The following is a 16,201-nucleotide window of genomic DNA, read 5'->3' on the forward strand; positions in this document are numbered from 1 at the left end:
AGAAGGACCCATTGCTCTTCCACCCTTGTCAGCCTCTCGGCCCAGGCTACTCTGAGTCAGCGCACTGCGGGGTGTTCCCTCGGATCCCTTCTCCACCACCACCACCGGCAGCAAGGGGCAAGGGAAGAAGGGGCGAGGAGCGAGGAGTCGAAGAAGAAGGACGCGTGGACCGCGACAGAGGTGGCGCGGCTTCGTCTCGCGGCTGCCTCTCGGGAGCTTCCGAGCACGAGTCGAGCGCGCGCGCGCGCCCCGCCGACCCAGGCCCTGGGCGGAGCTGCGAGCCGGGGCAGGCGGAGCGAGCGGCGGGCGGAGCGAGCGGTGGGAGGCGCGCGAGCGGGCGGCAGGCGGCGGGCAGCGTCTCCGCCGGCATCTGCGCGGCCGCCTCTGCCCGGAGCCGGGGGACTGAGCGCCGGACCCTCCGCCTTTGGCGCACGGACGCGCGGCTCCCGCTTTGTGTTCTGTGCCGGTTCGGCGAGGCTTCCCGGCAGCTGCAGCCACAGCGCCCCGGCGGCCTCGCAGGCCCGCGGCTGGTGGTGCCGGAGCCGCTCGGTCCGCGCGGTTGAGCCCCGCGTGCCCCGCTGCTCGCTGGGCTGCTCCGAGCCGCGGTGCTCCGGGGCTCCAAACTCAGGCTGGCGGGGCAAGTGTCTTCATGAACCCAGAGGATGTCCGGGAAGCACTACAAGGGTCCTGAAGTCAGTTGTTGCATCAAATACTTCATTTTTGGCTTCAATGTCATATTTTGGGTAAGTTGGAGCGCTCCTGGGCTAACGAGTGTTGTGGCGGATGGGTGGGCGACAGTCCCCGGCCGTGGTCGCTGCCTTTACTTTTCGCCACCCCCCGGGGCGCCTGCCCAAGTCGGGGGGCGAGAGGCGTCTACCTTCCGCTTTCCCGGCTCGAGCGCGGGGGTGAGAAACACTTCATCCTTTCCAAGACCCGGAGGAGGTGAAAAGAGGAACCAAGCCGGGTAGGGGGCAGCCAGGCCTCAGGGTGGCTTTTTCCTTTTTCTTTTTTTTTTTTAAGGGTGGTGGTGGTGGGGATAGCTAGGGTACGGATGGGAGGACAGCTCGGCAGTTTGAGAAACGAGCGAACACACACGGATTAGAATTGCTTCCCGTGGGATCTGGATGTTGGGCAGAGCGTGGTGTCATAATGGGGCAGGCTAATCGGGTAGAGCCGACCCCGAGATCCACCTTCCAGCGCCGATCTGATTGGCCGAGGGCTTGGCTCCGTGTTGCCGCGGCTGGTCTGTGCCGTGCTCAGCGTGTATCTCCTTGCACCATCTCTGGCTTTGTGTAGGATGCAGATGCTGTGGTGTGTGGTTCTGTAATGTGCACGTAAATAACACGTCCTGCATGCTCCTCTCCGGCTGTAAAGCGCTCCGTTTGCATAATGAAACTGGCCAAGTGGGCGTGTGGGGTGGAGGGATTTATTTCTCTGTGTATCCTTGTGGAATAACTAGTCACCAGTCAACATATGTTTCAGTGTGCGCGTGCCTCACGTCCTCTCTCTCTCTCTCTTTTTTTTAAAGGGGTAAAACACAGCGGGCTGGGTTTTAGGAACCCTCGGAGAAATGCGAAGGAGAGGTGTGTGAGACCTGTTTTATTGGCTAAGCAGGCGAACAGCTGCTTGCACACCGGGTTCCAACCGTGTTACGCTTGGCACTGCCGTGTGCGGGGCGCCTATTGTAATCAGGCTGGTACCCTACGCTTTTGTTTTGATTCTTTTCTGCGACCTCACAAACGTGTTCAGCAACCAGACAAAGAGTTCTCTAGGACAAGGGGAAAGTCGTTGGTTGCTTGGAAGACCGCGTTATTTTTCAGCCCACCTCTTCCCATCTGGTTATCTTCCTCACTGGAGCCCTTTCTCCATGGGAGGTAAAAAATGGTGGCAGTCCGTGGGGGTATCCCCAAGTTTCTGTGAGGTAAATAAACAATGATCCAGCGGTCTGAATACAGGGAATTTTAATTGGACATCCCTTAATTGTGGCTGCTTGCTGTAAATGTATACACACGCACACACACACACACACACACACACACACACACACACACATGCACACAGGCACGCGCGTGCGCGCGCACGCATACACACACACACACACACACAGACACACACATATATTGTTGTAGATATTCTTTATGCCCTCCCCCCCCTTACCAGCTTATTTTATTTTCTACCAGAGTGGTCATGTGTGTTTTGTGAAAGGAAATGGACTTTGTGTCAGCATGTCATCTGTCCTCAGGACTGGACCAGATTGATGACGAGGTGTGGGAATAAATACTATAGCCAGCCATTCACAGGCAGGGTTTTTTGTTTTGTTTTGTTTTGTTTTGTTTTTGCTTTTTGTGTCATTGATAGTATGTTGTTCCTGGGGATACGTCCCCCACCACCCTCCCTGCTCTGCAAACAGAGCAAGAGGAAATGATTTTTTTTCTTCTTTTTTTTGCTTCTCTACTGGACCCTTTCTGGAAATGCTTAAAAGTGGTGGGTAGGAGTATTTCTCCCTGAGGTATTCTGACAACATTGAACTATAAGAGGCCAGGGCCATGGAATGGGGCTGCAGGGGTGGTGCGGCCAGGCCCCTTCATTCTCCTGGAACACTTGGAAAAGTTGCACATTTCAGCTACCAGGCAACAAAAAGCACCCACGGGCTCTCTCTCTACAGTTTCATAGCAGGGAGCGAAAAGGAAATATAAAAAGGATTGGGGGACTGTTTCCCTGGCAGTTTGGTGTAATTTTGTAGCGCAGAGCACAAAGGCAAATTCCGCCCTGTCTCTGGATTAGGCTGCAGCAAAACCCCTCAACTGTAGAGAGCTTCAGCAAAATTGCAGGTGGCTTGCATGGAGGGTTCCAGAATTGGGGCCCACAGCTTGTCTGATTTTGAAGGTATTCCTGTGGGCGGTAGGTAGTTTTGTAGCAAGCCAGGGAACAGACCGAGGCTGGAAGTAAAGGAACACACACACCTGGGCAGCATGGCTAAGTAGGTGCCTACTTAGGCGAGCCCTTTACGTTCCCCATCCCTTCAGCGCCGAGGCCTACCCCCAGTACCTTGTCCACATTGCTCGCTGTCTCCAAATTACCTCACATTTCAGTGCCCCATTTTATCAGGCTCAGTGGGCTCCAGCAGTCATCAGCAGGGAAATGCCCATGTTATAATTAAAGCAATCCACACTAAAACATTAGTGACTGGAGATCCGGCAGCAGCTGCAGAAACTTGTACTCTCTCTTCAGCCACCAACCTGCCTGCGACTGCCAGAAAGAGCAGAGTCGATGCTCTGGCTGTACCGCTACAAAGGAGAAATTGCTAACTAACAGAGACCATGGGTTCCTAATCTTTCATTTTCACATTGGCATGTAGACTAAATTTGAAATTCATCGAAGACGTTTGAAAGTAATAGTTCCTGTAAAAGAAAAGTGAGCATACAGTGGCAGCCGTGACAGCCAGGGATCTCTTGCTAATCAGTCGTTTGACTGTGGTAGGCAGTTAACTGCCCTGGGCCTTCGTCACTCAGCTATTAGAATGGAATGAAGACTTTGGTTGACTTGTGAGATTCTTTTTGTTCCTGACAAGAATTTGTTGAGTCCTACTATGCAGGACAAAATGAACTGTAAGGGCTGAGCAGTGGGAACTGGGAGACTTGTCTAGTTATAGACTGCCCTTTACTGAGAGTTGCTCAAAAACTAATTCTTCCTCAATGATTGTTTCACTTAAAAAAAAAAAAAAAAAAAAAAAAAACCTCCCAGTGAATTTTCCTTGCTTGTTGAGTTACTGGCATGACACACCTATCTCCCTATCTGTACCGTGCATCTCAAATGTAGCCCTCTGAGTCATTAGCTATATTTATTTATTTTTTATTAGAATGACAGCTTCATGTGTAAAACCCTAATTCTTTTCCATAACAGTTGTGACATTGTGAGTAACAAAGCCAACATCTTGTACAGATTCCTTTCTTGTTAGTTATCACTGGGTGGTGGGGGAAAAAATACTGTTTTTCTTGCTCTGTGTTGGAAGAAGTCAAACCAGCAGGAATTGGTTGTATTGAGGGTGTCACCATAGGAAGAGATTTCTCAGCAACACTGACTTGTCTTTGGGGTGGAGGAGAGAGGAGAAAGGGGGTTTGTTTTAAGGTCAGCCCTTTGGGGAGTTAATCCCTCTGTCCCATCAGTGACCATTCGTAGATGTTTTGTTCTGGACCTTGACACATGTTTCTCAGAAAGTAAATGAATATCAGCACTCTGGCTATTTACTGCTTCATAACAGGCCTTGGAACCTTAGCAGTTTAAAGCAAAACCTCATTATTTTAGTTTGCAGTTCCATGCTGTGACTACTCACGGGGTAGCTCTAGCCTGGGGCCTCTGTGCAGCTGCCCTGAGCTGCAGCTGGAGTCTTTTGATGTCTCCTTTGGGTGGGGAGCACAGGCTGTTGCTCACCTGTGACTGGCAGGTGATGCCTACCGATGGCTCAGCCGTGGCTGTGGGCTCTAGTGTGGCGCATGGAGTCCGCTGTCTCTGAGACTTGAAGCAGCTTCCAGGCAGTTTAACTATACTGCCATTGGGCACCTTAGTAAAAACCCTCACGGAGTCTGCTCAGTGGTAACTTCCATCTTTGGATATGGAGGTGCCAAGGTCACTTTGTAGAAGCTTGTTTGGGGTTCTGGCTAGTTCTTGACACATGCTAGATATCCGAAAGGAGACTATCTCAACGGAGAAAATGCCTCTGTAAGAACTGGCTGTAGGATATTTTCTTAGTGATTGATGGAGGAGAGCCTAGCCCATTGTAAGTGGTGTCATCCCTGGGCTGGTGGTCCTGGGTTCTGTAAGAAAGCAGGCTGAGCAAGCCATGGTGAGCAAGCCAATAAGCAGCACTCCTCCATTGTCTCTGCATCAGCTCCTGCCTCCAGATTCCTGCCTTGTTTGAGTTCCTGCCCTCATTGCTTTTGATGATGGAATGTTCTATGGAACTGTTAAGTGAAATAAAGTCCACCACAAGTTCTATTTGGTCATGGTGTTTTTGTTTGTTTGTTTGTTTTTATGACAGCAATAGTAAGCCAAACTAAGGCAGGTAGATTTTAGCCATCGCTGAAAAATGATTTATTAGAATAAGTTGGCTGTATTGGTGAACAGAAGCCTTGAGTTAGTTGGGACCACTCCCTGTTTTGTTCTCAGTGCTGTCCAAGGACGAGAACAGCTATTGGCTGGTTGAAGCCAAATGTCTCTTCGGTGTGCTTTCAGATATCACTTTATGTTGCAAGTAGACGTCTATCGGGGAGGAGAGAGCAGAATGTTGCATCTAGTTTGTTTCCACAGGGCTTAAATTTCAAGAGGAGGGAGAGTCAAGGACTCTTGGGTGGCAGGGTGGGGCCTCAAAGTTGAATGTCTTATCTTATGATTCAGTATAAATTGCAAGATGTTCTGGAGTGACGGTACATCAGCAGTTTATAAGTCATAATTTTTGTTTTAATTTGCTAGACATCTGTTAGCTTCGATGGCAACCATATGGGAGTCTAAATTGCCTTTTGAATTACAGGGAGATGGTAGGAAGGAAGCTAAATGTGGCCAGGGAAGTGTCATGTGAGAGAAGTGCAGGGAAGGTAGGTGTGCCGACCTCGGAGGGGAAAGTCCAGACACACACCATCTTGCCTGTTCCAGGGGTTCACTCTGGGGCTCATGATGTTCTTGAAGGTTGAAATGGAGCCAGAGGCAAAATTTGGAAACCAAGTAACATTCCACCTTGCATAAAGTTGCAACAGGAAGCTCATTCAGTTGGATCACTCCGTCCTAACGTTCAGATTGGCATGCTGTTCCTTACAAAAGATCAAAGCTACATGCTCTTTTGATTTCTATGTGGGGTCTTGCTATTTAACCCAGTGTGGTTGATAATTCTGGCTCATAATGATATTTCTCCTTGGTCTCAGGAGTGGCTGAGGTTAGCGATGCAAGCTGCTGTGCCTGGAACTGTGTGCGCTTTCAAAAACTCCAGCTTTGCAATTATGATGTCCTTTTTCAAAGCCTGTAAAAGCATCTTACAAAAACATATGGTGATATTTTTTTGTGTGTGTGACCAATAAAGAAATTGGAGCACAGAGATGTGAAATGGCTTCTGCAGTGTCGGAGAACTTGCAGGGTTCACTTTGGGAGTGTTAAGTCTGTTCTGTAGCCACAGCCCCAGTTTCTCAGTCTGAAACTTATTTTAGAAGATGCTTGTTATTCTAAAATTAAACATCAAGTAAGTCATTTACATCTGTTCATAATTGAAAAGTGATAAAGTTTTTGCATATGCCACAATTAACACCACCCACAAGCACAAAAAAGTTTAGCATGAAGTGTTCTTAGAGTGTGCTAGGATAATAAACTATTATATAGTCTGTTGAAAAATTCATAAGTGACAATTAGAGTATTAATGAGGCTATTTTTGAGTCGTGTGTTTATTTCTACGCATACAACTGACTGTCTTAAAATGACTAACTTCAGAATTCTGACTTCTTGTTCAGTGTGCGATGATGAGGGCCTCCTGTGTGGCGACCATCTCCCAGTCGTTTTCTTAAGCCCAGTATGTCATATGTTGTCTGAAACATGTAGGTGTCTGATCAATGCTGTTGAATGAATGGGTTTTAGGATGCTGAGAAAGCCCATGGGATTCAAGTCTTTTCTAGTCAAGGAAGCCTTCTCTTCCATAGCAGGCTGCCAGCTTCTAAAGGAAGCCCGTCCTTGGAACATTTGGTTAGAGAGTTGCGTCTAACTTCAAACGCGATCTGAAATTTTCAGCTTCCCAATTTACTACTGGTTTTTTGTTTCTTATTTTTTTTCTTTTTCAATTAAAAGTATTTAGAAAATTTATGTGTATGATTGTTTTGCTTGCATGCATGTCTGTGTACCACATGCATTCCTGCTTTCTGCAGATGCCAGACGAGGGTGTTGGATTCTCTGAAACTAGAGTCCCAGATGGTTGTGAGCCACCATGTGGGTGCCAGTGCTCTGAACTGCACAGACATCTCTCCAGCCCCCTGGTGTTGATTTTTCACTTTAATTTTAAAACATATCTTAAACCCATAGGGGGGAAAAAAACCAAGCAATAAAGTTTTATATTCCAAAAACGTTATTCATATGGTTTGAAATTTTCCAACGTTTCTTTTTTATCACAGTTAAGGACAGAGTTGTCCACCTGATGGCTCTCACAAACATGGTGTGAACTTTGTCTCGAAGGGTGTTCTCCTTGATAGCTACAGGACCATTATCAAAGCTAAGACCTCCCAGGCCTCAGGTCTCCTTCACTCCCCCAGTCTCAACAATGCCATTTAAAGGAAAGGAATTCAGGCTAGGAAGATGCTTCACGTCTGGCTGTATGCCAAGTCTCATTCGGTCCTTCACCCTCAGGATGATTATCTGTCAGAAGATTATAAACCCATAGCAGTGCTGACCGCCTTCAGAAGTGTGAGTTGACTGTTAGGCTCCTCAAGCTTAGGTTCTGGCTGTGTGCTTTTGGGAGCAGAGTCCAGGAGGGATGCTGTGCTTCCATGGCATCTCATCAGGTGGCAGTGATTTTTTGCTTAAGACGTTTGTTGTCTGTCAAGCTTCTCTACTCATGTAGCTACTTTGTTGCTTTGGTAACTTATAACTTTCTTTTTTGGCGAGCCACTTTGAAGCTATAGAGTAGCCCATTTACCTTGACTTTATATCAATTAACTAATATCTATCAGCAACATTTTTTGGGCTTCCCCCCTTTCTATAATTGTATGTTCAACAATGAGCCCAAATTAGCCCCTCTTCTCTCAAGATGCTTCTGTAAGGTGTATGGTCGCAATGATAAGAAAGTTAACAAGCTCTTTGCTGTAACCTGCCAGTGCTCAGGCATCCTGGACCACAGCCCCTCACCCTCATGGGGATGTCCTTCCTATGGTAAGAGCTCTAGGTTCCTGCAGCATCCTTCTCCTCTCTGTACCTTTATAAGAAGGCTGCCTTGTTTGGTCCTATCTAAAGACTTGTAGCCCTCCCCTGTGGTCCTTCCTTATTTAAAAGTAGCCATGATGCCATTTCTAAACCCATTTGTCTTCTTTGGAGGATCTTAGGTCTTCCTTGTGTCTCATAGACAAGTTGTACTTTGGCCTGGTCACAGGCTCTGGTCCTGATGCTCCACCCAAGGTCTCATTTGCGTTCACTTTCCTTAATGTAGGGACCAGAATGAAATATATTTTCCACAAGTTGCTCAATCTCAGTAGAGGCTGTTGCCCTTGAGTTCCCCCCTTCTACACAGAGCTGGGTCTTGAGCCTGAAGCCTCCACTATGTAGTTTTGGTTTGGAAGAAGTTACTCTTACATTAGAGGGAAGTGTTTAGTTCCTCATCTGAAAGGCCAGGCAACTACATTTCCAGAGTATACTATTAATACTGTCCTGTATTAAATTAGGTTATACTTGTGGAAGTGCTTGGTAAGAGGCAAATCTCTCAGTGCAAACAAGTCATTAACCCAGGCTAAACTGCACTGGCATCTCAACAGCCAGGCAATGTCATTGGCTCAGGTTAAACCTTCCATCTTCTTTTCAAGTGAGCTTCTTCTAAGTTTATCCACTGAGGGAGGACACCAATCTCTGAAGCCTTAACCTTTACACTAACAGTTTCAATTCAAACCTGGTATTGCCTAGATCTCTTGCTTAAATGGTTATTCTGGCCTATTGCTTTCCCAACATTGCAGCGTCCATAAGTGTCCCTAGTAGCTGTAGAAGTGTGGTAGCTGGGGGAGGGGAGGCTGAGAGAGGTGTGCCTCCTCTCCGGAGGAAGCTTGGCTGTCAGTTTTGTTAGTTTGGCATTCCATCAAGTCTTTTGCTGGGGAGGAGGGATATTACTCAGCCTTCTATCACTCTGACAAAATAGTTGAGATAACTAACTTAGGAGGGCAGAAGGTTTCTGGTCCACCATTTCAGAAGTCTGTGGTTCTATGGTCTGACTGCTTTTGGCCCTAATGAAGCACAGTATATCATCATGTGTAGACAGCGTGTAGTGGACGAAGCTGCTCATGCCACAGTAAATGAGACAGAGAAAGAGAGCAGAGGAAGATTGTGGTCCCAGGATCCCCTTCAAGGTTATACCTCCAGAGATGACCCCCCCCCCACACACTAAAAGCTCCACCTCCCCTCAGGAGTGCCAGAAGCTGGCCTTTTATACTTGATGTGATACAGCGCATACATAGCAAAGGATTCCTGTTCAAATGAGAAGAGGAAGAGGAGAAAGAGGTGAAGGAGGAAGGAGATGAAGAGGAGGAAAAAGAAGAGGAAGAAGAAATCACCATTACAGCCTTTAGAAGTCCATGGGATTCATCTTTCTATTCAGGACAGCCTAAATGGCTGAGGTATGTTTTAAAAAAAAAGTGATTCTGGGGTGGAGGATGGAGCCCACAGGTAGAGTTCTTGCTCAGTATGCACAGAGCTTTGGCTTGTATCACTTTCAGTGTCTACTACCTGGTAGTCAGGTAGTCAGGTAGTAGATGGTTAGACGACAGGAAGGTAAGTAAATAATGTACATAAGGTAAACTGTGGTGCTTATATGGGATTTTCTCCTTCAGCGCTCATCATGAGTGATGTGACTTCTGTGGGATATGGTGGGTTGCAGTTTGGCCCCCACCTTTGGACACACCAGCCAGCCAGCCAACCTCAGTCTTCACTGGGGGAATCTGGTTCAGTAGGTCCAGACAGGGTATAATTGGCAGAATTTGTGTTGTATTTAAAACATTTTACGGCCAACTCATACCCAGGCTGTGGTTTGTTTTTTTTCGGGTTGGAGAGATATGTCTTGACTCTCCTTCCGCTTTAGAAGGAGGCAGATGGGTAGTCGGGTGGTGCACACACAAGCATGGGTGATTGATTGCGCCCGCCCAGGAAGCCGCTCTTATTCACTTACCGGGATAAAAAATGTAGTCCATTTAATCCTGCAAGGAATTTCTTATTAATCCAAAAGTGCGAGTTTATTTTTAAACCCAGAGGCCCTAAAAACAAATGAGAGCACATCTTTAAAGAGAGCGTGTGCCCCAGTGGATATGTCAACAGACAGGACCATAGACAGATGGACGCCGGTTAGAGCAGGCAGGATGGAAAACTGCACCAGCCTGTGGGCTCAGCCTGTGTAACTCCAAATGGTGAGGTGATTACCACACACCGTCCTCCCTCTGGAGCACCAGCCTCCCAGCCACTTCTGCCAGCCATCATGCTGACCCTCTGAGCTTGATAGCACTCTCTTTAGAGAGAGAGGGAAGTCAACCGGAAGGCCAGTATGATGACTTCACAGAGGTGACTGTGCTACAGTGCATGGAAGGGACGTTTCTCCCCCCAGATCCAGTTTCAGCAGGGCCGTCACTAGGACAGGTGACAGCAAAGCAAACATAGAAGGCAAATATGATGTCTCCATTCTCTTTGCAATTAAGTTTCAATGTACACTATCCAAAGCATTCTGCACAGAGCAGGGCTCCTCCCTCCTCTCTTCCTTTTTCCTCCTTCCCTTCCCATCCCCTTGTCTCTCTCTTCCTTCCCCCACCCCCTTAAAAATTACATATTTTGATTATAGCTGGGTACCTAAAGTGGAGATATTTTGAAAAAGTTGAAATTTTGAATACAAATTTCCATTCTCTGAGACATTACACTGGGACTAGGCCCTCTGAATAGAAAACAAAATAAAAACAAAAACCGTAAAGCCAGAGTGGCGTACGAACCCTATGGTTATCCCTGTGGTACTGTCCATGTGTGTGTGAAGGATTGCCAGCTATGAATTGTAAGGCATAATTTAGAAATGTATAGTCACCAATCTCATTAACAGAGCAGTTTCTGGAATGGGCAGCAGGACAGCTCAGCACCCCTCACTGCAGGCATGATGGTGGTGTCAGCTTCCAGCAACTGTTTACTATTTAGATGTAGATTGCATGGCCTAGGCTCGTCTCCTTGTCCAATGCTCTTTCTAAATTACACTTGGCACCAAGGCCTGAATTTCTAAAAATCTGGAGGGAACAGCTGGTGCTCTAATAAATATTCAGGCCAGCTATTCTAATGCTTTGTACTCAATTAAGTAGTCCTAATAAAAGAGGAGCGCTTGCCTCAAGCATTTCTCAAAGTGTAATGTTTTGCTTCTAACAAAAAGTTTCTCCCAGTGTTAATATTTCTTCCGAACAACCTGAAAACTTTGTTGTGCCCACTGGGTTTTTTTTACGCCCCTATTCCTGACGACGTTCAATCCTGAAGTCTGTACATCCATGGCTCATATCTTCAACTGACCGGGGCCATAGGGCATTCATTCACTTTCTAGGAAACTTCTTGGTTTTTTGTTTTCTGAGATGCTCTTCTATGGTCGGACTGGCCTCGAACTCACGATTCTCTCCTGCCACAGCATCCCAAGTGCTGAGATTACTGGCATGTGCCCCCACATCCAGTTTGGGAGAACTGCTTACAGGACATAGCTTTACACAGTAACTCACCCTGCATCTTGGCTTAGGCACCTGGCGCTCTTGTGTTGTGCGGAGACTACTGTAAGAGTTTTGGGCTTCAAGAATGTGGCAGTTTTTAACTCTCCTCCGTTCCAGCCTTAGGACCTTAGACAGATTACCTACTTTCTGGTTAAGTCTTTTCTTCCTTTGCAAAACGCCATATTTGGTAGCAGCTTTAATATTATTTTTATTTTTAGTGCTAGGACCTGCCTTTGAATGCAGGACGTCACACATGCTAAGCAAGCAAGCAAGCATTTTACCATCAAGGTACACCCCTAGCAATTGAATTAATATTCCCTCCCTCCTTTTTTGAGATACAGTCTCAGTGTATATTTCCAGCTGATCTGGAACTTACTGTGTAGACCATTCTGCCTGCCTCCGCCTCCCGAGTGCTGGGATTAAAGAGGTGCATTGCCACTGGTTAATTAGTATTTGTAATGGGATTATTAAAGCCTAGAATCTATGTCAGTTGTAAGGATGGGAGAAAAGATGTGTGTAAGCTGCCTGGAATGTTCTGTCTGTGTTAACAGTTACTATTGTTGCTTTCAACACCATCATGTCTTTTGGTGGCTTTCCATCCCTTCTGCAGAACCATTAAGATAATGGTACAGTACAACACACACACACACACACACACACACACACACACACACACACACACGTGTATTCTCAGAGTAACTAAAGAGAAATGGGTGCAGCAAATGTTCACAGTGTTCTTTCTTTGTACTGTCCTGGACAGCACAAACCTCTTATCACGAAAACTAGGCCATGGATTCATAGGTATTGTTTTATCTGTTGTTAATTTCTCACATTCAGTAGCCAGTGCATTTATTACATTCTTACTTCTGTGAGCAAGGACCTGCAAGAAGCAATTAAAGGGAGAGAGAATTGTTTTACCTCATGTTTCAAAGGTACAGTGATCCGTCTTGGCGGGAAAGGCACGGCTTGCATATGGCTGGACGATCGTACAGCCAGGATGGCCACATTCTGATAGCCCAAGATGCAGAGAAAGTAGAAGGTTCACTCTTGCTTCCTGGGTGCTCGAGTCAGCTTGACGATGAAGATCCATCACACCAGGTTGTAGCGACTCGTCATTGTCTCCACAAAACCAAACTACCCCTTATTAGAATTTTGTACCAGGAAGTCAGGTTTCGGAAGCTCGGCTCTGGTACTAACCCTGACGTATAAGGATGAAGGATGAGGAGTAGAAGCACTTTATTAACCTCTGCTAAACTTGCATATTCTAATGCTCTCTAGGTGGCCTAACTATAGTTTTAGCTTTTCACTGTAATGTAAACATTGCGTATCAGTGCCATGCTTTATTCTTTTTTTTTTTTTTAAATACATTCTTCAGGTCATAAAAATGACCTTGTCAGCGATAGCAGTGACTTGTGAGTTTCCCCTTGTATGTCCTTTCAGGGCATGCCCAACTAGGATTTTGGCCTGCACCACCTGGGTCACCGATGGGCTGAGCCACTCATCTCAATGAATGAGGGAGGGACTGACTCGCCTCTTCTCTTGTCCAGAAATGGGATGTGCTGTGTGCTTGCATCTCAGTACGACCACCCGCCACGGAAGGCACCAGCCCTCATATCAAGCTCAGTCTTCCTTCTGGCTAGGCTCCTTTATCCCTGGTGGGAGAGAAGAGGTCAGGGCATGCAAGACCGGAGCCGTGAAGAACCTTGCCACTGGTTCCCATATAGAAGGTGCGCCTCAGCCTCAGCCTCTTACCTCCCGAGCCTCCACCATCCCAAGTGCAAGCACGTAGCATGGCCTTGGACAGATTCTTGTGCCTGCCTTTGCAGTCTTTCAGGTGCGTGCATGTCATGTGGGACCCTTGGAAGCCATACTTGGATTCGGTAGTGGAGAAAGGGACCAGTGCTGCAGCTTGTGTCCTGAGCAATCTCCCCCCTCTGTGCTTCCAGTCTGCGGATGACATGCTGAGTCAGTCACAAGGATCAGTCCGTTTCAAGCTTATTCTTTTCTTTTAAATCAGTTCTGTGCTTAAACATTAAATCAACTATTTGAAATCTCTACTCAAAAGCCCTCGATGACAATAATGTGGCTTACTAACTTCTAGGTAGCTGTTGGAAACTGCTGGCAGGCCGAGCACCTCTTTCCTTCGTTACAGTGGAGGTTAACAGGTGTAAGAGTAGTTGGCGTTTTGGCCTCAAGTGAAGAATTTCTCCTTGACTAGAGCAAAGAATTTAAAGGAAGTTGAAAGGAAACAGCTTACAACTGTCCTCTGGAACCCCACATCTCTAGGAGCCTCACTTTGGGAAAGCCCATGTTTAAGCAGTTTGTAAGGCCGTGTGAATTCATGAGTTGGAAGTCGCAGCCTCTGGGGGTGGCTACGGCTGCAGAATGTGTTTGCGTGTCTTCTTCTCTGTGTTCCGTGTCTTGTAGAGTGCTGGACACTAGGAGCAGAAGTCTCCTCCAGTTCTGAAAACTCGGGATCCCCGTGGTCACTGAGTAGCTATAGTTCAGGCATCAAAAAGGAAAATGATTTGGGGACGTGTCTCACAGATTCACAGGAGGTTACCCTAAACACTGCAGATGTCCCTCTTAGAAGGCCCTAGCCGCTCCTCCTCCATCTTACTGTCGGGTTCAACTTGGCATTGAGTCTTGCTATGTGATCATTTATAAACAGGGCACTTTCTGTGTGCTTTCTATTGTGAGAGCACTACAAAAGCATCAGTAGAATTTTTGAAGGAAGGATGCTTACCATCCCAGTAATACTTTCACAGGATTCAACTATCTCAGATGAAAACCGCCCAAATGCCGAGAGCAGTGAACAACGGCACAGAACCAACCAACCAGCCAGTCAGGCAGCCAGCCAACCAACCAACCAACTAGCCAGCCAGTCAGGCAGCCAGCCAACGAACCAACCAACTAGCTAGCTAGTCAGGCAGCCAGCCAACCAACCAACCAACTAGCCAGCTAGTCAGGCAGGCAGCTAGCCAGGCAGGCAGGCAGCCAAAACCAACTAACCAGTCAGCCAGTCAGCCAATCAACCAGCCAACCAATCATCCATCCATCCATCCATCCATCCATCCATCCATCCAACCAACCAAATAAATAACCAGCCAGCCAGCAAGCCACTAGCTAACCAGCCAACCAACCAACTAATCAAACAGGCAGCCAGCCCAACAGCCAAACATACATCTTACAGAGCTCCACTAATTCCGTGAGGCTATGACTTTAGCGAACCAAGGTTCTTCAACTTTAGAGTGGAAACTGTTATGTCACTGCCTGTTAAGATGTGTTTTGACTTTACCAGTGTCTTCCCCCCTCAGGATAACATCTAGAATAAATGTTTTCAACACCCAGAGCAATACCTTGTGAATAAACACTGATTTCACTCAACCAGAAAGAGGAGGAAAAAAAAAAAAAAAAGTAAAATCAATAAACCTCCCGCAGGCGTTTGAAAAAGTGTGCACTTTTCAAAGAAGGAATTGCCAGTGATAAAGAACTTTGCAAAACAAAAGCTCCCATCTCTTCATTGTTTTTGACTATGACTTTCTGTACAGAACACTGTAGCTGGGATGTCCTGGTTATCTGTTTTGTTGGTGGTGGCCCACTTAGCCAAGGAAGGGAAGCCACTACCCTCATGATGGCCCAAGGAGAACAGCTACGCAGCTTCCTTAGCTTCTGAATGTCAGAACAGGAGTCCTAAGGAAAATAGCGTTTCTTGGGTTCCGGCTCTTTTTGCTTCGCCTGTTGGATTTTGAGAGAGTAAATTGAATGAAGAGCTGTCTAGATGATCTAACTGTATGTGGCATTTTCATTTTTTTTTTCTGAGTCTGTAAAATTTAATAATTCTTGGTACTCTTGCTGTATGCTTAGAGTGTTGTAAATTGCTATCTGGTGAGGGTTTGAAACAACTATATAAAAGTTTGAAATAGCGTTTTACTTATTTTACCAAGATGAAGAATCAATATTTTAGAAACAAATGGAAGGCACTAAAATAACATATTTTTGAAATAGATGTATATCAATTTAAATATAGATATGACATTAATGGGTGTTAAATGCCAACTGAAATTCTTGGATTGTTTTAAACATGGATATGTTCTGTCTTTGCAGGGGGATAGCCTGAATCACTGCTGTGTGGCCAGTAAAGCTTTGCATCCATGCCAGAATAAAATTTAAAACTCTATGGGACCTTTTGTTGATTTGTTTGAGACAAGCTATCCCAGGCTAGCCTCAAACTCACAGCAATCTTTCTGCCTCAGCACTCGTCCCAGTGTTGGAATTATAGGCATGCGCTACAGGACTGATGAAATGAAACCTTTTTGAAGTTCAAAATCAGGTCTAGAGATCAGCTTCAATATTTACAGTAGATGTAGAAGAACACTGTTGTGTTCCTGATTTGTAGATGGGGCTAGGAAATAAACCCCCCGAACCATGAGATGATTGTAGCACAGCTGGGGACACTAACAGGTCATTCATTACTGCTAAGCACCTTTCAAAACACAGTTTTAATTTTAAAGGTCCTTCTTCTGCTATTTCCTCCCCCTTCCCTTCTTCTTTCTGTGGGTTTAATTCTAGAATCAAGGGAGACAGAGAATTTTCTTAAGGGAAGCTAAATGTCTCTTAGATTAAAAAAAAAAAAAAAAAAAAAAAAAAAAAAAAAAAAGGTTAGCCTGCTGCAGGAAGAATAAAAGATTGGAATTCTTTTGAACAGGAATGGCTGTGCAAATATTTAATTTGTTGTCCTTTAGTTGGTCTATTTAGGGCAG

At 46.2% G+C, this 16,201-nt stretch overlaps 1 protein-coding gene across 2 annotated transcripts in view; it reads left to right on the forward strand.

The window, feature by feature from the left end:
* The first annotated feature begins 335 nt into the window (after positions 1–335).
* Positions 336–16,201, forward strand: part of Tspan5 (tetraspanin 5) — a 167,669-nt gene continuing 151,803 nt past the window's right edge. Inside the window, exon 1 of one of the 2 annotated variants that reach the window (XM_051166022.1) lies at positions 336–743. In XM_051166022.1, coding sequence (XP_051021979.1) covers positions 663–743 — 81 coding nt within the window. In that variant the 5' untranslated portion in view covers positions 336–662. Of the gene's footprint in view, positions 744–9,317; positions 9,342–16,201 lie in introns of those variants that run through there. The other variant, XM_051166023.1, reaches the window with a different exon arrangement.

This window comes from Acomys russatus, chromosome 23 (assembly GCF_903995435.1).
Source record: "Acomys russatus chromosome 23, mAcoRus1.1, whole genome shotgun sequence".
Lineage (NCBI taxonomy): Eukaryota > Metazoa > Chordata > Mammalia > Rodentia > Muridae > Acomys > Acomys russatus.